Consider the following 27,743-nt stretch of genomic DNA (forward strand, 5'->3'; position numbering starts at 1 on the left):
TGTTACCCATCATACGTAGTTCGCAGTATATCATGTGAGAAAAGGGCAAACTGAGTTTCGCATGAGCGATGCTTTGTAAAACTGTTCTTATTCGTGGAGAAAAGGATCTCGGGCTCGGGAAAATCTTTTATATTGAAATTGACAATGTGTTCAAAGATTCTGCAGCAAACAGAAGTTAGAGATATTGGTCTGTAATTTTGCAGGTCCATTCTTTTACCCTTCTTATGCAGGGTGGTCCATTGATCGTGACAGGACAAAATATCTCACGAAATAAGCGTCAAAGGAAAAAACTACTAAGAACGAAACTTGTCTAGCTTGAAGGGAGAAACCAGATGGCGCTATGGTTGGCCCGCTAGATGGCGCTGCCATAGATCAAACGGATATCAACTGCGTTTTTTTAAATAGGAACCCCCATTTTTATTGCATATTCGTGTAGTACGTAAAGAAATATGAATGTTTTAGTTGGACCATTTTTCGCTTTGTGACAGATGGCGCTGTAATAGTCACAAACATATGGCTCGCAATTTTAGACTAACAGGTGGTAACAGGTATGTTTTTTAAAAATTAAAGTACAGAACGTAGGTACGTTTGAACATTTTATTTCGGTTGTTCCAATGTGATACATGTACCTTTGTGAACTTATCATTTCTGAAAACGCATGCTGTTACAGCGTGATTACCTATAAATACCACATTAATGTAATAAATGCTCAAAATGATGTTAGTCAACCTCAATGCATTTGGCAATACGTGTAACGACATTCCTCTCAACAGCGAGTAGTTCGCCTTCCGTAATGTTCGCACATGCATTGACAATGCGCTGACGCATGTTGTCAGGTGTTGTCGTTGGATCACGATAGCAAATATCCTTTGACGACCAATCCACCTGTCATGCAATATGCTGTTCAATACCGCTTCAACTTCACACGAGCTATGTGCCGGACAAACATCATGTTGGAAGTACATCGCCATTCTGTCATGAAGTGAAACATCTTGTAGTAACATCGGTAGAACATTAAGTAGGAAATCAGCATACATTGCACCATTTAGATTGCCATCGATAAAATGACGGCCAATTATCCTTCCTCCCATAATGCCGCACCATACATTAACCCGCCAAGGTCGCTGATGTTCCACTTGTCGCAGCCATCGTGGATTTTCCGTTGCCCAATAGTGCATATTATGCTGGTTTACTTTACCGCTGTTGGTGAATGACGCTTCGTCCCTAAATAGAACGCGCGCAAAAAATCTGTCGTCGTCCTGTAATCTCTCTTGTGCCCAGTGGCAGAACTGTACACGACGTTCAGAGTCGTCGCCATGCAGTTCCTGGTGCATACAAATATGGTACGGGTGCAATCGATGTTGATGTAGGATTCTGAGCACCGACGTTTTTGAGATTCCCGATTCTCGCGCAATTTGTCTGTTACTGATGTGCGGATTATCCGCGACAGCAGCTAAAACACCTTCTTGGGCATCATCATTTGTCGCAGGTCGTGGCTGAAGTTTCACATGTGGCTGAACACTTCCTGTTCCTTAAATAACGTAACTATTCGGCGAACGGTCCGAACACTTGGATGAAGTCGTCCAGGATACCGAGCAGCATACATAGCAGACGCCCGTTGGGCATGTTGATCACAATAGCCATACATCAATACGATATCGACCTTTTCCGCAATTGGTAAACAGGTAATGTATCACGAAGCAAATACCGTCCGCACTGGCGAAATGTTACGTGGTACCGCGTATTTATGTGTTTGTGACTATTACAGCGCCATCTATCACAAAGGGAAAAACGTGGTCCAACTAAAATTCATATTTCTTTAAGTATTACACGAATATGTAATAAAAATGGGGATTCCTATTTATAAAAGACGCAGTTGATATCCGTTTGATCTATGGCAGCGCCATCTAGCGGGCCAACCATAGCGCCATCTGGTTTCCCCCTTCAAGCGAGACGAGTTTCGTTCTTGGGGTTTTTTCGTTTGATGCTTATTTCGTGAGATATTTGGCCCGGTCACTATCAATGGACCACCCTGTATACTGGAGTCACCGGCGTTTTTTTCCAGTCGCTTGGTACTTTGAGCTGGGCAAGAGATTCACGATAAATGCATGCTATTGCCGTAGAGTACTCTTCGTAAAATCGAACTTGGGTTCCATCCGGACCTGTTGATTTATTTGCTTTCAGATCTTTCAGTTGTTTCTCTACGCCATGGATGCTTATTTCTATGTAGTCCATACGGGAGTCTGATGATTAAATGACGGTATGTTTGGATGATTCTTCTGTGTGAACGATTTCTTAAACTTCTGCTTTCGTTTACTTGTCTTCAACTGCCTCACCAGACTGTTCAACAAGGGACTGAATGGGAGCTTTACAACCGCTTAGAGATTTTACAAGACCAGAATTTTATCGGGTTCTCTGCCAGATCTTTCGCTAAGGTGTGACTGCTTAATGTTGTATGCTTCGCGCATAGATCTTTTCACATTATTTTTACATTCTCTAGTAACCTCCACTTGTATTCATTTGAGCGTCCCTTTTGAACCGAGAATGCAACAGCCTCTGTTTCCTCCGAATTTCGTTATTAAAACACGACGAGTCTTTTCCATCATTTATCCACTTACTAAGCACATAACTCTCCGGACCACGATTTACAATGTGCTTAAATTTTGCCAAAATTCCTCTACATCCAATTCACTGGAACTAAATGACGTCAGTTCACTGTCTAGGTGAGATGTTAATAACTGCATATCTGCTCTGTCTAGCAGAAACGCTCTTCTAGCCTTCTTGACTGATTTATTAACTTTCATAATCATAGTTGCTACAATGCCATCATGATCGCTTATCCCCATTTCTATACTGGCTGTGTCGATAAGGTCTATAAGATATTTGCACTGCGTGTGGCCGGCCGAGCTGCTCAAGACATTTTTCAGAAAACGTGTTCAAAAATATTTCACATGACTGTCTGTACCCCCCTCCCACCAATCCATTGACATCCCAGTCTATACTTGGTAGGTTAAAGTCGCCTCCAGATACACACATCAAAGAAAGTTTTGTATCACCCCTGTTCCCAGAACTCCTGAAAATAGGCGTTGACTGTGAATACAATCACAGACACAGCCACTTTGATTGTTCAGAGATGTCACAAGACCCACCCGAAGATGTAAACAACCATGCACCATGCATGAGCAGCGCCTATTAGAAGGAGGCGGTCCGACAGCCGATCAGTTCCAGCCATTCCACCAGGAAGGAGGTACACAGCTCGTGTTTTCTGTAGTTCGACCATGCCTAGGCGCTCAATACCGCAGTTCTATCGCGTCCGCATTGTTACTTTTTGCCACGAAGGGCTCTCAACAAGGCAAGTGTCCAAGCGTCTCGGAGTGAACCAAAGCGATGTTGTTCAGACATCGAAGAGATACAGAGAGACAGGAACTGTCGATGACATGGCTCACTCAGGACGCCGAAGGGCTACTACTGCAGATGATGGCGGCTACCTAAGGATTATGGCTCGGAGGGACCTTTACAGCAATGCCACCATGTTGAATAATGTTTTTCGACACCCACAGGACGTCGTGTTACGACTCAAACTGTGCGCAATAGGCTGCATGATGCGCAACTTCACGACGTCCATGGCGAGGTCCATCTTTGCGACCACGACACCATGCAGCGCGGTACAGATGGGCCCAATTAGATGCCAAATGGCTCAGGATTGGCATCACATTCTATTCACTGATGAGTGTCGCATATGCCTTCATCCAGCCAATCGTCGGAGACGTGTTTGGAGCAACCCGGTCGGGCTGATCGCTTAGACACACAGTCCAGCGAGTGCAGCAAGGTGGAGGTTCCCTGCTGTTTTGGGGTGGCATTATGTGGGACCGACATACGCCGCTGGTTGTCATGGAAGGCGCCGTAGCGGCTGTACGATACGTGAATTTCATCCTCCGACCAATAGTGCAACCATATCGACAGCATATTGGCGAGGTATTCGTCTACATGGACGACAATTCGCGCCCCCATCGTGCACATCTTGTGAATGACTTCCTTCAGGATAACGACATCGCTCGACTAGAGTGGCCAGCATGTTCTCCAGACATGAACGCTATCGAACATGCCTGGGATAGACTGAAAAGAGCTGTTTATGGACGACGTGACCCCCCAACCACTCTGCGGGATCTACGCCCAATCGCCGTTGAGGAATGGGACAAGCTGGGCCAACAGTGCTTTGATGAACTTGTGGATAGTGTGCTACGACGAATACAGGCATGCATCACTGCAAGAAGACGTGCTTCTGGGTATCAGAGGTACCGGTGTGTACAGCAATCAGGACCACCACCTCTGAAGATCTCGCTGTATGGTGTGTAACAACTAAACGCTTCTGACATCAAATGTAACAACTATGACGGCTTATGACACTAAATGTAACAATTGTGTTACTAAATGTGACACTTCTGTCACTCAATGTAACTGTGTTTTCTCTTTTGATGCTGTCAATTGTCAGGATGAGCATTCTAAAGCATTCTGTCAGGGTGAAAATATTAAATAAATTAACTTTTCTCTCTTAACAACATGTGGGCAGGGTGGGTTCTTCCTTGGCTCGGGTATGAGGTCGAATGAAACATCATTCTTACATAAGTTAACTTTTATTGAAAGTTTCGTACAACTGTATCTTACTGGGACGTTCTGGTTCGGAGAGCGGCAGCCGTGTCGTTTGCGTAGCCTTCTGCTGCGACAGCGGCGACGGCGGCGGCGGCGGCGGCGTCTGATTACGCGTAGCGGTGTGTATCTCGTGTCGCCGTCTCGCCCAGCTGACCGGAGACGCGCAGCGCGAGGTAGCCCGTTTAATTATTGCGAGCGACGTCGTGCATCGGATGGTGATACCTTGAATGTGGCGTCCCAGTGTTTCTCTTCTCTAAGCGGCCGCGTGTGTTGTGCGTCGACCAGCGGAGCGGCGCGGCGGTGGAAGGCCAGTGTCCCGAACTCGAACCACGGACTCCCGCTTGCCAGTCTTCGGCTGTCAGGTCTTCATCCCAGCTCACAGGTAACTACTGATGTGAGGCCGTCTCCTTCCCGTCCTCACGAGTCACCCGGGTATGTAAAAACCAGACTTCCAATACCTTTTAACTTCTGTCTTCTGGCGCCGCGGCTGCTGCTTGCTATTCCATTACAGCGGCGGACTTGGTGCGTCTGTGCATGATGCAGTCTCTTCTTGCACGACGGTCTTCAGCACCGAAAATGACTGAAAACTACTGCTACTCTTCTTTTCTTCCTTCGTCTCTCGTCTTCGTCTCCGTCTGTCTTCATCTGTCTTCAATTGTCTTCCTCTCTCGGGGCCACCGCGTCTCGCGTATTTATTCACTTCAGTTCACTGGAGGTGAACGACTTCACGGCCATTGCCTCTTCTGTCACGTTGAAAAGCTTCTCGAAGAATCTTCTTGACCTGGGTCATTGGCTCTTGGAATGTAGGCGGGGGCCTCTGATCGCATGTGACGACTGAGAAACACGTGAGCCGGTCATTGCCTCTTCCGTCACGTTGAAAAGCTTCTCGAAGAATCTTCTTAACGTCGGTCATTGGCTCTTGGAATGTAGGCGAGGGCCTTTGCTCATGCGACAACTTAGAAACACGTGAGCCGGTCGGGCGATGCCCTGACGGCTGAATCGACAGCGCCCGCTTATGTGGAACTCGCTGACTCCACGGTCATTGTTTCTTCTGTTCTGCCCGCTGAATGCCAGTATGTAACTCTCTAAACTAAACCAAGTTTTCCATTTATATTCTAATTTCTTAGTTCACTTTGATTTCACTAATTTATTTACTTAATTAACACTCAACAGGTGGTACAACATGCAGTGTGTGGATTTCATGAGCAATAAAAAGGGCGGAACTGATGTTGATGTTGATCTCTATTACAATTTTCTGTTCAGGTTCCGGAACTCTCGGAACCGAAGTGATGCAAAACTTTTTTTGATGTGTGCGGTATTGCGTAATCGAGGTATTTACGCGCTATTGATTGTGGAGTTTCTTTGAAGGATTCTAGAACTGTCATAGGAGAATCAAGTGGCCGGTAAAAACATCCAACAATTAACTTGGTTTCACCTACACCTGTTATGCGCGACCAGATGAATTCACTGTCACATTCCACTTCGACCTCAACAGAGACAATATTTTTGTCAACTGCATTGAGCAGTCCCCCTCTCCCCATGGCCTCTAAACTGTCTTTCCGATATACGTTCCACAACTCGCTGAATATCTTCTGTCCCTCTTTGCTTTACTTTGTCCATAAACGGTTCTCATTAGCCTGTTCATTCCATTCAACACATCCTGTAATTATTCCTCACTTTCATTGAAAACAGCAATGTTATCAGCTAATCTTTTTATCGCTATCGTTTCACACTGAATATTAATCGCTCTCTTGAACCTTTCTTTTATTTCCGTCATTGCTTCTTCGGCATATAGACTGAACAGCAGAGGTCAAAGGTTAGACTCTTTCTAATCCAAGAACCTCGTTTTTGGTATTCCAGTCTTATTGTTCCCTACTGTTCTTGTGCATATTGTATATTACCATCTTTCCCTATGGCTTAGCTCTTTTTTTTCTCAGGATTTCGAACGTCTTGCACCATTTTACATTATCGAACGTTTTTTCTAGGTCGGCAAAGCCTATGATCGTTTCTTTATTTTTCTTTAATCTTGGTTCCATTATCAACCGCAGCGCCAGAATTGCGTGATCTAACAGGTCCTCAATTTTCTTTTCGATTCTGCTGTATGCTATGCTTGTCAGCAACTTGCATGCATGAGCGGTTAAGTTGATTATACCATAAATCTTGCACTTGCGCCTATTGCTATCTTCAGAATTGTGTGGAAGATAATTTTCCGAAAGTCTAATGATTTGTCACGAGTTTTATACATTCTATACACCACCGTGATTTGTGGTTTTGTTGCTGCTTCCTGCAGTGATTTTAGAATTCCGATGAAATGTTATCTGTCCCACTGCCTTATTTGATCTTAAGTCATTCAAACCGCTTTTAAACTCTGATTCTAATACTAGATCCTCTATCACTTCACTGTCTACTCCAGTTTCTTCTCCGATTACGTCATTAGACAAGTCCTCTCGCTATTAGAGGTCTTCAGTGTCCTCTTTCCACCTATCCACTGTCTTCTCTGCTATTAACAGATTTCCCATTGTACTCTTAATGTAACAGCTCTTGCTTTCGCCGAAGGTTGCTTTGACTTTTCTGTTTGCTAAGTTTGTTCTTCCACCAATCATTTATTTTTAGACTCTTCACCTTTTTCGTGCAGCCATTTTGCCTTAGTTTCCGAGCACTTCCTATTTACTTCATTCCTAAGTGACTTGTATTTCTGTATTCCTGAATGCCCCAGAACATTTTTGTTCTTGTTTCTTTCGTCGATCAGTTGATACATTTCTTCTGTTACCCAACGTTTGTTCGCAGTTTCCTTCCTTGTACCTACCTTCTCTTTTCCAAATTCAGTGATTGTCATTTTTAGAGATGCCCATCCCTCATCAACCGAACGGTCTACTGAGCTATTCGTTATCGCAGTATCTGTGAGCTCAGAGAACTTCAAGTGTGTCTCTTCGTTCCTTGCTTCTTTCGTATTCCACGTCTTTGTGCATTGTTTCTTCTTGACTTGTCTCTTAAACTTCAACATAATCTTCACCACTACTAAATTGTGAACGGAGTCTATTTCTGCTCCTGGGTACGCCTTAGAATCCAATATCTGCCTGACAATGACGTAATCTAAGTGGAACCTTCCCGTATCTCCGGTACTTTTCCAAATATACCTTTTCCTCTTGAGATTCATGAAAAGAGTATTCGCTATTAGTAACTGAAATTTATTGCAAAACTCAATTAGTCTTTCTCCTCTCTCATTTCTACAACTACTAAGTCGCGAACCACTGCAACCTAAATCCTTTTGAACACTCTCACTGTACTCGTTTCTTACTCTTCCCCTACAAGTTGTACCCACCAACACAATACTAAATTTGTGATTCCTTGGTGTCTCAGAATGTGTCCTGTCAGCCTATCCCACATTTCAGTCAAATTATGTCACAAACTCCTTTTCTTCTCAGTTTCATTCAATACCTCTTCTTTACTTACGTGGTTTATCCATCCAGTCTCCAGCATTCTTCATTAGCGCGACATTTAAAAAGCATCTATACTCTTCTTATGTTCCTGTCATCCATGTTTCACTTCCGTACAAGACTGCACTCAAGACAAATGCCTTCAGAACAGACTTCCTAACACTTAGATTCATATTCGATGAAGACAAATTACTCTGCTTCAGAAACCATTTTCTTACAAATGCCATCGTACATTTCATACAGGTTACTCTCTATTTAGGACATCGTAAGTTATTTTGGTATCCGAATAGCAAAGTTCGTCTGCTATTTTTAGGGTTAGATTTCATAATTTAAGTCCTTCATCGTCGGATGATAAAATTAGACCCTTGTTTTGCTTTTATTAATTTTCATCGTATATCTTCCTTTCAAGACATTATCCATTCCGTTCAACTGCACTTCCAAGTCCTTTGCTGTTCCTAACAAAATTACAGTGTCATCGGCAAACAGAAAACGTTTTCATTTCTGCTCACTGAACTTTAATTCCCTTCTCAAATTTCCTATTCCCAGCTTGCTCAATGTACAGACTGATAGCACCTGGGAATACGCTACAACCCAGTCTCAATCCCTTTCCAACTACTGCTTCTCTTTCTTGCCCTCCGACTTAAAACTGCTGTCTGCTTTCTTTACGATCTGTAAATTACCTTTGCTCTACGTGTTTTATCCCTGGTACCTTCAGAAAATTAGAGAGCGTTTTCCAGTCAACAATCTCAGAAGCTTTCTGCAAATCTACAAATGGCTAAACGTAGGTTTACATTTCCTTAACTTGTCTTCCAAGATACGTCTTAGGGGCGGTATTGCTTCACCTCTTTCATCATTGCTCCGGAACTCAAACTCATCTTCACCGACATCGGCTTCTATCACATCTCCATTCTTCTGTAAATAATTAATGTCAGTATTTGGCAACTATGATTTATTAAACTGATTGTTCGGTAATATCCGCTGACGTAGCACCTGCTTTCTTTGTAATTGGAGTCATTACATTGTTACTGAAGTCTGAGAGTGTTTCTCCTCTGTCTCAAATCTTGTACACCAAATGGAATAGTTTAGTTAAGGCTGTCTGTCTCCTGTCTCAGTAGTTATGACGGAATATCGTCTACCACAAGGGCCTTGTTTGGAATTAGGTCTTCCAGTGGTCTGTCAGATTCTTCTCGCAGTATCACATCTCCCACCTCATCTTCATTTACGTTTTCTTCCATTTATATAATATTGACTTCAAGTTCATTTTTCTTATGTAGAGCCTCTAAATGTTCCTTCCACCTTTCAGCTTTCTCTTTTTTGCTTAGAACTCGTTTTCCATCTCAACTGTTGATATTCATTTGCTGAATTTTCATATTTTCTCTTTTGATCAGTTAAATTCAATATCTCCGGCGATACCCAAGGATTTCTACTAGGGATAGACTTTTTACCTATTTGATCCTCTGCTGCCTGCACTATTTCATGTATTAAAGCTACTAATTCGTCATCTACTGTATTCCTTTCCCCTGTTCTAGTTAACCACTGCCTAATGTTCCCCATCTCAACAGCCTCTGGTTCTTTCAATATATACAGGTCTCCCCTTAATTTCCTGCCTTTTCCAAATTTCTTCAGTTTTAATCTACAGTTCATAACCAATAAATTGTGGTCAGAGTTCACATTTGCCCCTGGTAATGTATTACGGTTCAAAATCTGGTTCCAAAATCTCTGCCTTATTATTCTATAATCAATCTGAAACCTTCTGAAGTCTCTAGGTTTCTTCCTGCTATATAACCTTGTTTCATGATTCTTAGGGATGATTAAATTATGCTTTGTGCAAAATTCTATCAGGAGGCTTCCTTTTTCGTTCCTTTCCTCCAGTCCTTAGTCACCTACTAGTTTCCTTTCTCTTCTTTTCCCTGCTATCGAATTCCAATCTCTGATCACAATTAGATTTTAGTGCCCCTAACTGTTTGAATAATTATTTTTATCTTATCATACATTTCCTGAATCTCCGTCACCTGCGGAGCTAGCTGGCATATAAAATTGCGCTTCTGTGCTTGATTTGGGCTTCGTGTCTATCTTGGCTGCAATAATGCGTTCACTACGCTGTTCGTTGTAGCTTTTCCGCATTTCTATTTTCTCAGTCAGTGTTTGATCTGCTCCTGCATTACCCCTATTTGATTTTACATCTGTAGCCCCGTGCTCATCTGACCACAAGTTCTGTCCATTCTGCCACCAATAACGTTGCAGTATATCCAACGTCAATCTATCCATTTCCGTGTATGAAATCTCTAGCTTAGCTGCCAGATTAAGTTATCTAACATTCCACACTCTAACGCATAGTGTATCACCTGCAGGTACGAATGGAAAACTATTTTACTTCTGGAATATTTTACCCATGAAGATGCTATCATTTAACCATTGAATGGAGTGGCACGACCTCACGAAAAGTAACGGTTGTTGTTTCCTGTTTCTCTCAGCTGTTCGCAGTACCAGTACAGAATGGCCAAGTTGGATGTTGCAAGGCTAGGCCAGTTAATCATCAAGACTGTTGTCCCTGCAATTGTTGAAAAGGTTTCTGTTCACCTTCAGGAATCACATGTTTGTTTGACCTCTCCACAGATACCCATTCCGTTGTGGTTGTGCTCATGGTACGGCTATATGTATCGTTGATGGATGCAAGCCACCCCATGTCGACAATGTCTGTGTTTTATGGGACAGATGTACACAGTGCTAAGTCGAATACTTGTCTTCTTGTGCTAAACCAGTAACGTAATATTATACTTGTTAATGAGTAGATTATGAGATACTTCCAAATTTTTAAATTCGGTCAATAACTATATCGAATATTGAAAATAAAATGATTGTGGTCGCTGGAAGTGGTTAAATAGGCATCCTGCAACTGTCTGCCATGAATCATGGACCGCGTTAAACATTAGTGACACAGGTGATTCATTAGATAGATACAAAAATTCTTGAAGTTAAAATCTTCTGAATTGTTAGGCCGCGTCATATTTCTTCAAATTATCGATGTTTCGACGCCTCTGCTGAGAATTTCTATAGGATCCTGTGATGTCCACTGAAGAGGGAACATCCTCATAGGTAAAATATTCTACAGGTAATGAGTACTTGGTCAACGTGGACACGAAAAAGTCCTGAAGAAAATCCCAGCAGAGGCGTTGAAACGTCGACCCTTCGAAGAAATAAGAGACGGCGTAACAACCCAGTAGATTCTAAGTTAAATAACAGCGATCACGAAAGCCTGCAGAGTTACACAAAAGTTTCTGTTTGTTTAGTTCTTCTTTTGAAAGATGTTTAAGAATCTGTCCAATGTCATTTGTACTTACCTGTTAGTTTCCAAATTCATGAAGGTACGTAACATGACAATGATATTCAAAACAGGAAGATTGTGTGTGGTACTAGAGGCCTCGTTACTTGCCTCTGACGGGAAAGTTCATTTCCGTTCCTTGGACGGTGCGCTTGTGTGTTGCAGGGACACGTGCGGACAGGACGACTCAGACCGCATCACCCGCGGCAACGTGACTGCCGTCAACCAGTACCCATGGATGGCTCTGCTTGGCTACTCGAACGGTAAGTTCCACACCCCACCATTATTCGCCTCATATACAGGGTGCGGTGCTCAAATTCGGACTAATTTCAATTTGAATCCAAATACAGAAGCGTCCGATTCCACCCGTTTGCTTTGACCCATGACGTCACAAATATGGTGGAAACGACCATACAACACGACTCCAATAAGGCGCCTATGACGTCATTACGTAAACATGACCACAAACACGAGTATACATTGAAAAACTAACACACACACGTTCCACAAAAAACCTAATGAAACTAACGGGACAAGCGTGGGAAATTGGGGGTTTTGGGGTGGGGACAAAGTAAATACAAACAAATTTAGACACACACCAACATACCAAACCGCACAATACGACGAAAAAACCGTCAACACAAAACTCCCCAAATTCCACTAAACACAATATCTTCTGTAATCGGACACTTCCCTTGACCTAGGGTCAACCGAAACTACCGACACCAAATCATAAAGCCCAAAACTACAACCACGTCCACAATCATCACTACCTCAAAAAACACAACAAACCAACAAAATTGGAATCGAACACTTCCCTTGACCTGTTATCCTTACGACATCTCCACATATAGCCGTCCCTGGTCCGAGCCGCCGGAACTTTAGTAAGCCTCATTTCTTCACGACACACTGAACACTTCACGACTTCATCCAAAAATCCGAATAGTTGAAGAAATTTTATTAGAGGCAACGCACTGTCCCCCATCATCGCCGACAACTGAAAACTGTTGACTTTACCAGTCATATCCATACCTACCAAAGACATGAAAAAAAGCAGCTTACCAAAATTCACACACGACGAACAGAAAAAAACTACAATTACATAGACATAACAAAACCAAAATCGTTAACTCACTGAAAAATATTCCGCTGAAAGCACAGTCACTACCAATACTACACATATGCAATGCTACCACGCAAATGAACGCCATACGCCACGTAACACACCACCCATAAACACACCACCAGAGAGAACCACCGACCGCAACAATACGCCACCTATAAACGCGCCACACACTCAAACTAAACCAAAAACGTCACCTAACACACAACACATAAACACACCACCAGAGAGCACCACCGATCACATCAAAACGACACCTACAATCACGCCACTCTCACAAACTAAATTCCGCGCCGTCATGACGTCACACACCACAACAGCCTTACGTCACGGGTCAAACCGACGGGTGGGATCGGACGCTTCACCATATCACAGTTCCGCCGGAGATCGCCATTGGCGTTCTTGAAAGCCATAGTAAACAGTCAGAAGCTCCAAATGGTCGAGATGTTCCGGGCAAGTGCGGAGTACAACCGAAGAGCTGCGATTATTCGCACTGGGCGTTCGCCTCCTGTAATAAGCTCGATTCTTCGGGTATGCAAGATCAACTGTTTACAATATTGTGGCCAAATATAATGCTTCGGAGAAGTCTGGGACTCACATCCTAGATGTTGTGTCCAGTGAGGGTGATATCATGTCACTGCATTTCTTTGAAAAGGGACAAACTGTCACAAAAGAAATCTGCAAGTTTTGACGAATGTTGTGAAACCGTGGATGGTAACTGTGGCCTCGGGGAGACAATATCTTTCGACAGAACGGTGCGCCGGCTCATACGAACCATTTAGTCCAAACCTGGCTCTCGGTTAACGTTGATATCTTCTGGTTAAAGGAGTTCTGGCTCACGAATAGCCCGGATTTGTATCTCCTCGACTATTATGTTTGGAGCGTAGTCGAAAGAGTTACCAAATAAGACGCATCTTTACGCACCACTGTCGAAGCAGCCTTTGCGAATATGGACAGCGCTGTTTGCTTGCGATAGCTTTAGGACACGATTGCAAGAGGTCATTGCGGTTGAAGGGGGTTACATCAATACTGTTACTCTTCAAAGATACCACTACTTACATGTAAAAGGATTTTCATTTTAATTCGTATTTTGTTTTAATAAATTTGCTTTTAAAAAAAGTTTCATTTGTCCGGATTTATGGGCCGCACCCTCTGTTGCTTATTGCTGGCAGTTACTATTTATTTTCTACTTACATGACGAAGGTGAACGTTTTCTCATGTTCTGGAGACGTTTTCTATGCATGTGACATATTTTGTTAAAATTATCTGATGAATTTTAAATAATAATGGAAGCTTTTGAAGTCTTCCTCCGTTCTCATCAGAAGCTAATTAATACTCGTAGCAGAGCTGAATTTCTTTAACTTCTGAGTGAGGTCATCACGGCGTATTCGGCCAACTGTTACACACTCAATACAACAACAATATCATTCAAAATAGGCGGTATCTGCGAAGATGAAGGAGGAAGTATTCGGAAGCTTCAGTTACCATTCTATCTTAACTTGAAAAGAAAACAATGAGAGTTCCATTGCTCTCTTCCTTTAACCTTGCGGATAGCACAAGGAATCGATAAGCAGTTGGAAGTTATTTGCTCTGACAGTTTATTTGAAATAGGGTTTACACCGTAAACTGAGGACCGTTTTAACAAAACTCAACAAAAGACGTCTACCAAATTTTACGGGAGAAGTATTTTTTAGTTGTACTCAATATCGTTGGTTTAAAAAGTTAGAAAAAATAATACTGGTATTCCACATACACTATGTGATCGAAAGTATCCGGACACCTGGCTGAAAATGACTTACAAATTCGTAGCGCCGTCCATCGGTAATGCTGGAATTCAAAATGGTGTTGGCGCACCCTTAGACTCGATGACAGGTTCCACCTTCCAGCCATACGTTCAATAATGTGCTGGAAGGTTTTTTGGGGAATGGCAGCTCATTCTTCACGGAGTGCTGCTCGGAGGAGAGGTATCGACGTCGGTCAGTGAGGCCTGGCACGAAGTCGGCGTTCCAAAACATCCAAAAGGAGTTCTATAGGATTAAGGTCAGGACTCTGTGCAGGCTAGTCCATTACAAGGGTGTTATTGTCGTGTAACCACTCCGCCATAGGACGTGCATTATGAAGAGGTGCTCGATCGTGTTGAAAGAGGCATACCGACAATCTTTCTTTCCACGAACAATACGAGACTGGAATCGAAGGGAGAACTGATAGAAGTACTAAAAGTACCCTCCGCCACACACCGTCAGGTGGCTTGTTGAGTATGGATGTAGATGTAGAAAGATGCAATCGCCATCTCTGAATTGCTCTTCAACAGTGGGAAGCAAGAAGGTACTTAAAACATCAATGTAAGCCTGTGCTGTGATATTGCCATGGAAAACAGCAAGGGGTGTAAACCCCCTCCATGAAAAACATGACCACACCATGACACCACCGACTCGGAATTTTGCTGTTGGCACTACACACGCTGACAGACGACGTTCAACGGGCATTTGCCATCCCCATACCCTGCCATCGGATCGCTACATTTTGTACCGTGATTCGTCAGTCCAGACAACGTTTTCGACTGTTCCATCGTTCAATGTTTACTCTCCTTACACCAAGCGAGATGTCGTTTGGCACTTACCGGCGTGATGTGTGCATTATGAGCAGCCGCTCGACCATGAAATCTGAGTTTTCTTACCTTCCGCCTAACTGTCATAGTACTTGCAGTGGATCGTGATGCAGTTTGGAATTCCTGTGCGATGTTCTGGATAGATTTCTGCCTGTTGCACATTGCGACCCTCTTCAAATGTCGGCGGTCTCTGTCAGTCAACAGACGAGGTCCGCCTATACGCTTTTATGCTGTACGTGTCCCTTCACGTTCCCACTTCACTATAACATGGGAAACAGTGGACCTAGGGATGTTTAGGAGTGTGGAAATCTCTCGTACAGACGTATGCCACAAGGGACACCCAATCACCTAGTCACGTTCGAAGTCAATGAGTTCCCCATTCTGATCTCTCGCGATGTCTAATGACTACTGAGGACGTTCATATGGAGTACCTGGCAGTAGGTGGCAGCACAATGCACCTAATATGAAAAACGTATGTTTTTTGGTAGTCCGAGTACTTTTGATCACATGGTGTGGATAAGGATTGATGAATGAATAATTGAAGTGCATCATTAACAGCCGTTATTGAGAAAAAAGTTAAAAATTACAAATTTTTACAAAACTCAACATATCTACTTTTTCATTCTTGTTTCTTGTTTATTTTGTTGAGATAGGTGTTAAAAATGTATTTTCTAAGAATTTAAATTAAGTAGGCTCAACCAGTAGACTCAGAAGAAGGTCACTGTAACTAGCCGAAACGTTGGTTTACATTTTGGCGGAGTACCATACTCAGTAAGCTTTTATGTCTAATGGAAAGATGTGCATTTTTACTTAAGTAGTCCTTATTAATTGACGCTTGTGTTCTAAGTCCCTTTCCTACAGATTACAATCTCGTCCTCCGCGAATCTCCTTAGGTAGTACACCCTCCAGCTTATATCTTTTGACAATAAGGCTGAATCTGTTTCCGGACACTCCTGAAAAAAATAAATAAATATAACCTATTCAGACAATTATTTTCATTCTACAAACTTTTTGTTTAGGCTTGAACAAAATCAGACTTACCTACCACTTTTCTGAATGTTGAGACATATAAAGGACTCTCTCGGCCTTTTTCTTCTACTGTATAGTATGAGATCGAAACAGATCTTTGTTTACCTTTATCGTCTTCCTTCCCTATGCGTGTTTTACGTAAATACACTCTCATGTGTCGCAATAAGAAATTATCCTGTTGAGCTTTTGTTTTATTCATATATAGGCTATCTTTAAGATGAATAGGATCATTGAAACGCAGACATATAGTTTTGGATGTTGTTTGCTTTGTCATTTCAGTATAGTTACAGTCATATTCAGATCTTCATTCGAGGTTGCGATTGTGCACCTGTTACTCGTTTGACGTTGACAATACCTGCCAAAAAAGGATTGAATCAGAATATTCTGTATCATCTAAAACCTTAAAAATGATGTTCCAACCAGAAAGTTCTACAACTGTTACTAATCTTATAGTGAAGTAGTGACTGAACACGAAAGGCAAATACGTGGGACAATATGCATTGTTCTCTAACAAACCGCTTACTGTACAGTTGATTTATCTTGTAGGATGTTGTGTGGCTGACCGACAATATATGTAAGCAAGTTCAAAAGCTATTAATTTTAACTTTTAAATTCTATGTTCAAAGCTTCAGTTATTCAATATAAAAGGATAAGTTGATTTTTGTGGATTCTTGAAAAATGGAGATGTTGAGTTTTCTAAAAATTTGCTGTATTCAGGCACCTTTTACAAAGATAAATATTCATTTTTGTCGTATTTTCTGTTAGTCATTGTGTGAGCGCTTCTTGAAGTTCCGAAATCCGTTAAAAAAACGTGTTTGGAAAAAAAACGTGATTGTTGAGTTTTGTTAAAACGGTTCGCAATTAGACCTTCCCTATAGGCAACTGTGGGAGGGAGTATCTGCGCTAGCACTGTACATTATATAAAATTCTTTATAAATACATAATCGTTCGATTGCAAATACAACATAAACCAAAATATTATCAAAATAAATCCAACCGGGTAATTGAGTTTGAGTTGGTGATTATGAATTCGGTTGCGTTGGTAACTAAGATCTCCGGTTTCAAGTCCCAACAGCCACAATTTCATACTAACAAATACAGATTTAACGAAATGTATTCGCAAATAGCAAACATTCCTGATATGCTGGAGAGTACGGAGACCATCCACCTAAATAAGTACATGTAAGCGCCTTGACGGCCGAATGATATCTTCTATGGGGATGCACTCACTCGTCCGAAACTTTGCGAGCAAATGGGGGATAATGGGCGGAGGAAGCTACATCTGTAGTGTGCAGCTTGTGGCACTTTAGGCTAGATGGGGAGCACTGGAGGATGGATGAAAAGTTTTGCATCACCTTGGTTCAGAGAGTTCAAGAACCTGTACAGAAAATTGTAATAGAGATCAACATAAACATCATTTCCGCCCTTTTTATTGCTCATGAAAACCACACATTGCACGTTATACCACCATACAGCGAGACCTTCAGAGGTGGTGGTCTAGATTGCTGTACACACCGGAACCTCTAATACCCAGAAGCACGTCCTCTTGCACTGATTCAATTCATGAATGTATTTGTTGTGGCATACTATCCATAAGTTAATCAAGGCACTGTTGGTCCTTATTGCCCCCCCCCCCCTCCCCCCTCCCCCAACAGCGATTCGGCATAGATCCCTCAGAGTGGTTGGTGGGTCACGTCGTCCATAAACAGCCCTTCTCAATCTATCTCAGGCATCTTCCATAGAGTTCATGTCTGGAGAACGTGCTGACCACTCTAGTCGAGCGATGTCATTATCCTGAAGGAAGTCATTCACAAGATGTAGAGGACAGCGGCGTGATTTTCGTCCAAGAAGACGAATGCCTCGCCAATATGCTCCCGATATGGTGGCACTATTGGTTGGAGGATGCCATTCACGTATCGCACAGCCGTTACGGCGCCTTCCCTGACCACCAGCGGTCTCCGTCGGTCCCACATAATGCCACCCCAAAATAACAGGGAACCACCAGCTTGCTGCACTCGCTGGACAGTGTGTCTAAGCGTCCAGCCTGACAGTGTTGCCTCCAAACACGTCTCCGACGATTTTCTGCTTGAAGGCATATGCGACACTCTTCGGCCTTAGTGAGGCATGTCATCGAGAGTTCCCGTCCCTCAGTATCTCCTCCATGTCCGAACAACATACCTTTGTACACGCCTGTACACTTCCCTTGTTGAGAGCCCTTTCTGACACAAAGTAATAATGCGGACGCGATCGAACGGCGGTATTGATCGTCTAGACGTGGTTGAACTACAGACAACACGACCCATGTGCGTCCTTCCTGGTGGAATGACTGGAACTGATCGGCTGTCGGACCGCCTCCTTCTAATAATGCATGATTGTTTACATCTTGTGGCGAACCTAGTGACATCTCTGAACAAAGTGACTGTGTCTTTGTTTCGGTGTCCACAGTCAACGCCTATCTTCAGGATCATGACCTACATGAATGGTACCGGCTCAAACAGCAAACTTTGATATCAGAGCCAAAGTAGGATGTATGACCCTACATGAACGGTACCGGCTCATACAGCCAACTTTGATAAATATGCTGTGTGTTGTCATTTTCTTTCATACGTATCTTAAATAATAGACAATACTTGTATGAGTCAGCAGCCGTGTATATATAAACACACATCAAAAAAATTTTGCTTCACCCCAGTTCCCAGAACACCTGAAAATAGGCGTTGACTGTGAATACAATCACAGTCACTTTGATTGTTCAGAGATGTCACAAGACCCACCCGAAGATGTAAACAACCATGCACCATGCATGAGCAGCGCCTATTAGAAGGAGGCGGTCCGACAGCCGATCAGTTCCAGCCATTCCACCAGGAAGGAGAAACACGGCTTGTGTTGTCTGTAATTCAACCATGCCTAGAAGGTCAAAACCGCTGTTCGATCGCGTCCGCATTGTTACTTTGTGCCAGGAAGGGCTTTCAACAAGGGAAGTGTCCAGGCGTCTCGGAGTGAATCAAAGCGATGTTGTTCGGACGTGGAAGAGATACAGAAAGACAGGAACTGTCGATGGCATGTCTCGCTCAGGCCGCCCAAGGGCTACCACTGCGGTGGATGACCGACACCTACGGATTATGGCTAGGAGGAATCCTCACACCAACGCCAACATGTTGAATAATGCTTTTGGTGCAGCCACAGGACGTCGTGTTATGACTCAAACAGCGCGCAATAGGCTGCATGATGTGCAACTTCATTCCCGACGTCCATGGCGAGGTCTATCTTTGCAACCACGATACCATGCAGCGCGTTACAGATGGGGCCAATTAGTTGCCGAATGGACCGCTCAGAATTGGCATCACTTTCTATTCACCGATGAGTGTTGCATTTGCCTTCACCCAGCCAATCGTCGGAGACGCGTTTAGAGGAACCCGGTCAGGCTTAACGCTTAGACAAACTGTCCAGTGAGTGCAGGAAGGTGGAGGTTCCCTGCTGTTTTGGGGTGGCATTATGTGGGACCGACGTACGCCGCTGGTTGTCACGGAAGGCGCCGTAGCGGCTGTACGATACATGAATTTCATCCTTCGACCAATAGTGCAACCATATCGACAGCATATTGGCGAGGTATTCGTCTACATGGACGACAATTCGCGCCCCCATCGTGCACATCTTGTCAATGACTTCCTTCAGGATAACGACATCGCTCGACTAGTGGCCAGCATGTTCTCCAGACATGAACCCTATGGGAGATGCCTGGGATGGATTGAAAACGGGTGTTTGTGGACGACGTGACCCACCAACCACTTGAGGGATCCACGCCGAATCGCCATTGAGAAGTGGGACAATCTTGAAGAACAGTTCCTTGATGAACTTGTGGATAGTATGCCACGACCAGTAAAGAAATGCATCAGTGGAAGAGGACGAGCTACTGGGTATTAGAGGTACCAGTGTGTACAGGAATATGGACTACTGAAGATCTCACTGTATGGTGGTACAACGTGTAATGTGTGGTTTTAGTGAGTAATAAAAAGGGCGGAAATGATGTTTATGTTGATCTGTATTCCAATTTTCTGTACAGGTTCCGCAGTGATGTGAAACTTTTTTTGATGTGTGTAAAACTAAACTCAGTCGTAACAGGCCTTTGAAGGCCCAACGGCACCGACATGGCCGCCAGATCATCCTCAGCGCGCAGGCGTCACGGGTGCGGATATGGAGGGGTATGTGCTCGGCACATCGCTCTCCTTGCCGTATGTCAACTTACGAGACCTGATCCGCTACTTCTCGGTCAAATAGCTCCTCAGTTTGCCTCGTAAGGGCTGAGTGCACCCCGCTCGCTAACAGCGTTCGGCAGACTGCATGGTCACCCATCCAAGTGCTAGCCCAGCCCTACAGCGCTTAACTTCGGGGATCAGACGGGAACCTGTGTTACCACTGCGGCAAGACCGTTGGTCCTGATTTTTAATACCTATCTGTAATAGATCAAACTGTGACTAGTACTGTAGTTGTCGCTGTTCTCCTTTCCAGTGAAGACCAATGTAAGTTAATAATTTTCAGCTCAGTGACTGTCATAATCTAAAATTCACTTTAGATCGTTGAAAGATGGATCGTTAAGAGTAGAGAGAACGATATCAGGATTACCAGAAAATTACCGTGGATGATTCGCTCTTTCAACTCACAGTTCCAATTTAGAACCTGACTACAATGATAAGCCAGCCGCGGCAGTGCAGTCTCTCTGTTCATTGGACTCGTCGGCAACACTTCTCTTGGTTGTGTACAACGATGTGACTGATATCTATGTGACCGTTGTCTATCATAACCATCGTGTCACCCTTTTTTCCCTCTCTATATCTTAATCAGCTACGTTAGTACTGATTATGCTTTGTACTGCAGCAGAGTGTGTCTCTCCTTAAAACGAGAGAGATAATTCAAAACCCACTGGTTATCTATGATTACTGTTTAAGTCGATAGCTGATTTTACAGTGTTATGCAAGGCTGTCTGCTGTAAGTTTCACATTTATCCTGGAGTCCGAATGACCATTACTCGTAAAAATAAATATATATATCACTAAACATTTATTGTCAACTCCTACAAATGTTTTATGAATTTAGCTACTGTCACTGGCTCCAAAGGGAGCATTATCATAACACATTGGTCATGTACTTTAAGACACAAGGCGTTCAAACATGCGATTTAACTTTCATGTCGTCACTTCGAGAACAAGCTGTGCAGCGCCTGCTCTAAGCTATCCTTTGTTCAGAAGGTGCTACATTGGCGCTGTCATATGTTCCCGCTATTTTAGCTGTTTTCCCTGTGACATTTGACTGAGTGAGTGACTGCTCTCTTGCGCACTATGGGGTTAACTAGTACTTTTCCCACTAAAGGTGAAAACATTTTTCGGAACTCTTCTGGCTGTTGTTACTTACAAACATGCTGAAAGCATTAACGCCAGCAATGTCAGTCATCGGACAAATAAGCCGAGGAGCCAACGTCTGGTTTTACATGAGGCTGAAAAAGTAGCGCACATTTCATCTGTTGTGTCTACTTAAGTTTTGGTCGTATTATGTAGTAACAAAGAAAACAACACATGACGAAGTAACTATCCGAATGGGACGAAAATCAGTAGATATGATTTATACATACAGACAAACAAGTGAATACAATTTCAGAAAAATTGGATGATTTATTCAACAGAAAGATCTCCACAATTTGAGCAAGTCAGTTACGTGTCGGTCGACCTCTGGCCGTTATGCAAGAAGTTATTCGGCTTGGCATTGATTGACACAGTTGTTCGATGTCCTGCTGAGGGATAACGTGCCAAATCCTGTCCAACTGGCGCATTCGATCGTCAAAACCCCGAGCTATTTGTAGGGGCTTGTTCATGATGTTCCAAACGTTCTCAGTTTTGGAAAGATCTGACTATTTTGTAAGCCAAGGTAGGATTTGGCAAGCAAAAAGACAAGCAGTAGATACTCTCGCTGTGCGCTGGCGGCCATTATCTTACTGAAATGTAAGCCCAGGATGGCTTGCCATGAAGGGGAACAAAACGGGGCGTAGAATATCATCGACATGCCGCCGTACTGTGAGGGTACTGCTGTGAAAAGGAGCAGCACCACGGACCATCACTCTTGGTTGTCGGTCTGGCAGGCGACAGTCAGTGTTGGTATCCCGCTGGCATTCGGAGCGTCTTCAGACACGTAGTCCGCCTGGAATCTCATTAACTGGAGTAGAGTTGTCTTCGGTGACGATTCCCGCTTCGAAATGAGCCCTGATGACCAGCCAAGCGATCAAGCTGTCTGAGTTGTGGTCTACCTTGAATGTTATCGAATCTCAACCTGCGGAACAAGAAACGGAAGAGCCGCAAACTCGTTGTTGCTAGAAATATTTCAATTCCAAAACCATTTCTATACCATAAGTCTTCCAGATTTTGGGGTCCTGCTTGGTGATTCCCTGCCAGTATCAACAGACCCAGAAAAGACTTGATTTCCTTATCATCGGTTGAACTGGAGTCACAGTATCTTGTGAAATTTGATGCAGAGTGCTCTATATAAGTTTTTGTAATCGTTCTAATTATTGCGTCATATACAAGTAGTGAAAAACAGTCGGCAGCAGTTTTTGGAGTTTTTGTGATAGCTTTCATACCAGGTACGTAAATTACAAGATATACACTTAGTTCTAACGTTACGGCTAGGACAGTTTTTCATCCATTTGGTTACCTTATCCTTTCCAACAAAGAAATTACGCGTGGTTTGACTACCTTGTATACTTACTTGTGGTTCTAGATTGTCTCCATTCTTCGTTTCCGTGTGGCTGTGATGAGAGAGAACTTTAGAACTCTCGGTTTCCTCTCCACCCTGTTCTTCTCCTTCGGAACATTCATCCAATCTCTCTTGCAGAAGCTTCCGAACTCTTTCGTATTCTACTTCGTAAGGATCCACTGACGTATTAACCACACAGGGTGACAACATACAAGGAGCTGCTACGAAATACAACACTCTAAGCCTTCTTAGCTCACATTTATCTTAAATATCGCGCGCCATTTTAACAACGCAAGGCATAGTGTTGCGTATTTTCTTGGAACGGGCTTTCATTATAGAGTGTACTTTCACTCAAGGCTCGCACATTACTTCCTATAAAGGTACCAAAGATCGTGAAGGTACACTCCTATCCATTACGTAATAATACGTTGATGAGGATGTCTGAGGTGTTCTGAGCATCCCACGCAATAAGTAAAAGGTCTATGTTGACTGTATAGCTGAAAAAGACTGGTAATTTGGTAACAAACATTGTTCGGCCTGAAGCACAACAATGTTATGATTCCGTAAATGCAGTTTTTGCGTCGTTCTGCACCCCAGAATGAGGTCGAACCAACTATTGTTTGCTACACCATTTTCCCAATTTTCAAGAGGCGTGCTCGCAGAAACGCAAGATTCTTGCGTGTAGATGTAACCGCCAACTGTCCAGTGACACTTGATGTCTAGACGGTATCTCATATCCCGAGCAGTGTATTTGTAATCTCGATAGTACCAACAATAACCGTGCAAATAATGAAACATTATTAAAGTAGAAGAAGGTAAAGTTTTCCTCAGCACACAAGTTGGTTTGAACAACGCAGTGGTTTATTAGGAATGGCCCCATTGGAGGTGGTATACCTTCCTCAGACCTCCGAGCAGACTTAACCGACCATTTACAGGGCAACCAACAGTTAAATGTGAACTTATTATAACGTAGGAGATTGCCATTTTTCCATAGTAACAAATATTGGCAGAGGTTAATGGAAGGATAAGTGACAGATAAAACTGCGACTGACTGCGGGTCTGATTCCAGGCATTTGGATTCGTAGCTGGAAACGTCACCACCGTGCTACTTATCAGAGAACCGGAAAAACTAGTGCCTCTGTAGCGTCCAGTAGTTCTGTAGTATTTCATACCAGCCACGTGCTTTACCTTTAAAATTAATTCCCTTTAACACCACCATAACAGTTGCAACTTGTGGTGTCACCGCCAGACACCACACTTGCTAGGTGGTAGCCTTTAAATCGGCCGCGGTCCGTTAGTATACGTCGGACCCGCGTGTCGTCACTATCAGTGATTGCAGACCGAGCGTCTCCACACGGCAGGTCTAGTCTAGAGAGACTCCCTAGCACTCGCCCCAGTTGTACAGCCGACTTTGCTAGCGATGGTTCACTGTCTACTTACGCTGTCATTTGCCGTGACGATAGTTTAGTATAGCCTTCAGCTACGTCGTTTGCTACGACCTAGCAAGGCGCCTTATTCAGTAATTAGAATGAATTCTGAACGGACAATATTGTGAATCATGTACCGTCAAGAGCGACGTTCATCATTAATGGATTAAAGTTAAGTATCAAACTACTTACGTCCGCTTTCTGAATTCTAATTCCTTGTCATGTTCCAGACCTCACGTCAGTAAAGTTCTTCCCTCCTCACGCCAGCCTGTGTGAGCTAAAACGCGTGCATTTCGGCATCCAATAGTAACACGGTGTTGGCTCATCAGCCAACACAACACAACTGCAATGATAAACCGCCAAATAATGTAATGATTTAAAAGTTTTAGTGAAATATTTTCTAGGTGTTTTGCTGGTGTAGTACTGTGAGGCTTCTCATTTGCAGGCGGACCAGTGTCGTTCCTATGTGGTGGGTCGCTCATCACCAGCCGCTACGTACTGACCGCATCGCACTGCGTCAACGGCAGAAAGCTCGGCTCCTACAGGGTGTGAGTATACCTCTCCATACTGACTCCCAGCAGCGTGTCATCATCGGAAGAGAGAGAGGGAGGGGAGAGTGAGTGAGTGAGAGAGAGAGAGAGAGAGAGAGAGAGAGAGAGAGAGAGAGAGGGCAAGTTTAGACGTCTTGTAGGATCTGCTCTATTAGATGCGAAGACACAGGCACAGTCTATGATGCCTCGCACGAGTTCACTGAGTAACTATCCATTGTGTGGAAGGTCTGCTTAAGGCTGCTGAGCGCCATAAGGATGATCTGACTGCTTGAAGCCTTGTGCGTTCTTCTAGTGGGAGGACTGGACATGAGGGCAACACAATGAAGAGGAATCCAGGTGGAATACTTGACAATTTATCATTGCTCTGTTTTCTAAATGACAAACACAAATCCAACAATAAGCATTAATCAGTAAGATTCAGGGTCACCAAAAAGTGAATTTAGGGACAGGGAGCCGCCATAATGCTACCACATAAGCGAAGATAACCCATTCACTTAAATATGAAAGCTACATAGTTTCCCACATATAGCTGGAGAGAATAAAGCCATAAATACAAAAATCTGTCAGTAATAGCAAATTATTTTTGATTGTTCCCACACGCTGCTCAACGCCAGTACGTGTCTGCGTCGAGACTATGATACTGGGATTTTAGAAATGGCTGGTCAACTGAAAGTGCTTTAAATGCCATTTGATGGTAAGATATACTTGTTCGTAGCTTGGTTGTACTTGCTGAAGTCATAACATATCATGTTGATAAATTTGTGGGTTAGGCTTACTAAATATTCGTAACATCAGGGACCTGTAAAAAGCTGCTCATCTTCTGTGAGATGACCTTCTTGGAATCCGAGCCGTTGCCATCTGCTGGTGGACCCTCCACCACATTCTGTCTGGGCATGTCTGGCCACTCCATATGTAATGCCTCCAGTATGAGGCTTACAGTTGTTTCAGTCGACAGTCAGATGTCAGTCTTGTGGCAGCCCTGAGCTCCTGGCTGCTAACAGTGTGCCGGCCGGGGTGGCCGAGCGGTTCTAGGCGCCACAGTCTGGAACCGCGCGATCGCTACGGTCGCAGGTTCGAATCCTGCCTCGGGCATGGATTCTGTGATGTTCTTAGGTTAGTTAGGTTTAAGTAGTTCTAAGTTCTAGGGGACTGATGACCTCAGAAGTTAAGTCCCATAGTGCTCAGAGTCATTTGAACCAACTAAGAGCGTGCAAGCCATTCTACACAGCTACTGTGCGTTGTTTCATAGCCCTGGCATCGTGCAATGGAGAGTTTCATGTTATACAATCCAAAAAGCATGGGCAGAAAAACCTACTTACAGACCAAGAGTACTAAAATTTGATAATAATAAATTGTAACCTTATTTATTACTATTGATGATCTATTGAACTGGTTCGATAAGAGCGTCTTGCACGATGTACATTAAACTTGAAAATACATACAACTGAAATCTGAGACTGTCATACATCAAGAAATCGTGATAGAAAGCGACTCTGTGCACCACCAGTGCCAGAGGCAGCTATCAATACACTCTAGAAACAACTTCCCGAGAACACGAAAGTTAGATTGATGTTATCTACACTACTGGCCATTAAAATTGCTACACCAAGAAGAAATGCAGATGATAAACAGGTATTCATTGGACAAATATATTATACTAGAACTGACATGGGATTACATTTTCACGCAATTAGGGTGCATAGATCCTGAGAAATCAGTACCCAGAACAACCACCTCTGGCCGTGATAACGGCCTTTATACGCCTGGGCATTGAGTCAAACATAGCTTGGATGGCGTGTACACGATACCACAGTCCATCAAGAGTAGTGACTGGCGTATTTTGACGAGCCAGTTGCTCGGCCACCAATGACCAGACGTTTTCAGTTGGTGAGAGATCTGGAAAATGTGCTGGCCAGGGCAGCAGTCGAACATTTTCTGTATCCGGAAAGGCCCGTACAGGACCTGCAACATACGGTCGTGCATTATCCTGCTGAAATGTAGGGTTTCGCAGGGATCGAATGAAGGGTAGAGCCACGGGTCGTAACACATCTGAAATGTAACGTTCACTGTTCAAGGTGCCGTCAAAGCGAACAAGAGGTGACCGAGACGTGTAACCAATGGCACCCCATACCATCACGTTGGGTGATACGCCAGTTTGGCGATGACGAATACACGCTTCCAATGTGCGTTCACCATGATGTAGCCAAACACGGATGCGACCATCATGATGCCGTAAACAGAACCTGGATTCATCCGAAAAAAACGACGTTTTGCCATTCGTGCACCCAGGTTCGTCGTTGAGTACACCATCGCGGGCGCTCCTGTCTGCGATGCAGCGTCAAGGGTAACCGCAGCCATGGTCTCCAAGCTGATAGTCTGTGCTGCTGCAAACGTCGTCGAACTGTTCGTAGAGATTGTTGTTGTCTTGCGAACGTCTCGATCTGTTGACTCAGGGATCGAAACGTGGATGCATGATCCGTTACAGCCATGCGGATAAGATGCCTGTCATCTCGATTGCTAGTGATACGAGGCCGTTCGGATCCAGCACGGCGTTCCATATTACCCTCCTGAATCCACCGATTCCATACTCCGCTAACAGTCATTGGATCTCGACCAAGGCGAGCAGCAATGTCGCGATACGATAAACCGCAATCGCGATAGGCTACAATCCGACCTTTATCAAAGTCGGAAACGCGATGGTACGCGTTTTTCCTCCTTAGACGAGGCATCACAACAACGTTTCACCAGGCAACGCCGGTCAACAGCTGTTTGTGTAAGATAAATCGGTTGGAAAGTTTCCTCATGTCAGCACGTTGTAGGTGAAGCCACTGGCGCGAACCTTGTGTGAATGCTCT

At 43.7% G+C, this 27,743-nt stretch overlaps 1 protein-coding gene across 1 annotated transcript in view; it reads left to right on the forward strand.

The window, feature by feature from the left end:
• LOC124803389 (serine protease easter-like) overlaps positions 1–27,743 on the forward strand; it is an 82,309-nt gene that overhangs the window by 34,428 nt on the left and 20,138 nt on the right. Inside the window, exons 3-4 of the mRNA XM_047264576.1 lie at positions 11,575–11,672; positions 24,783–24,885. Coding sequence (XP_047120532.1) covers positions 11,575–11,672; positions 24,783–24,885 — 201 coding nt within the window. The remainder of the gene's footprint in view (positions 1–11,574; positions 11,673–24,782; positions 24,886–27,743) is intronic.

Source organism: Schistocerca piceifrons, chromosome 1 (genome assembly GCF_021461385.2).
Source record: "Schistocerca piceifrons isolate TAMUIC-IGC-003096 chromosome 1, iqSchPice1.1, whole genome shotgun sequence".
Lineage (NCBI taxonomy): Eukaryota > Metazoa > Arthropoda > Insecta > Orthoptera > Acrididae > Schistocerca > Schistocerca piceifrons.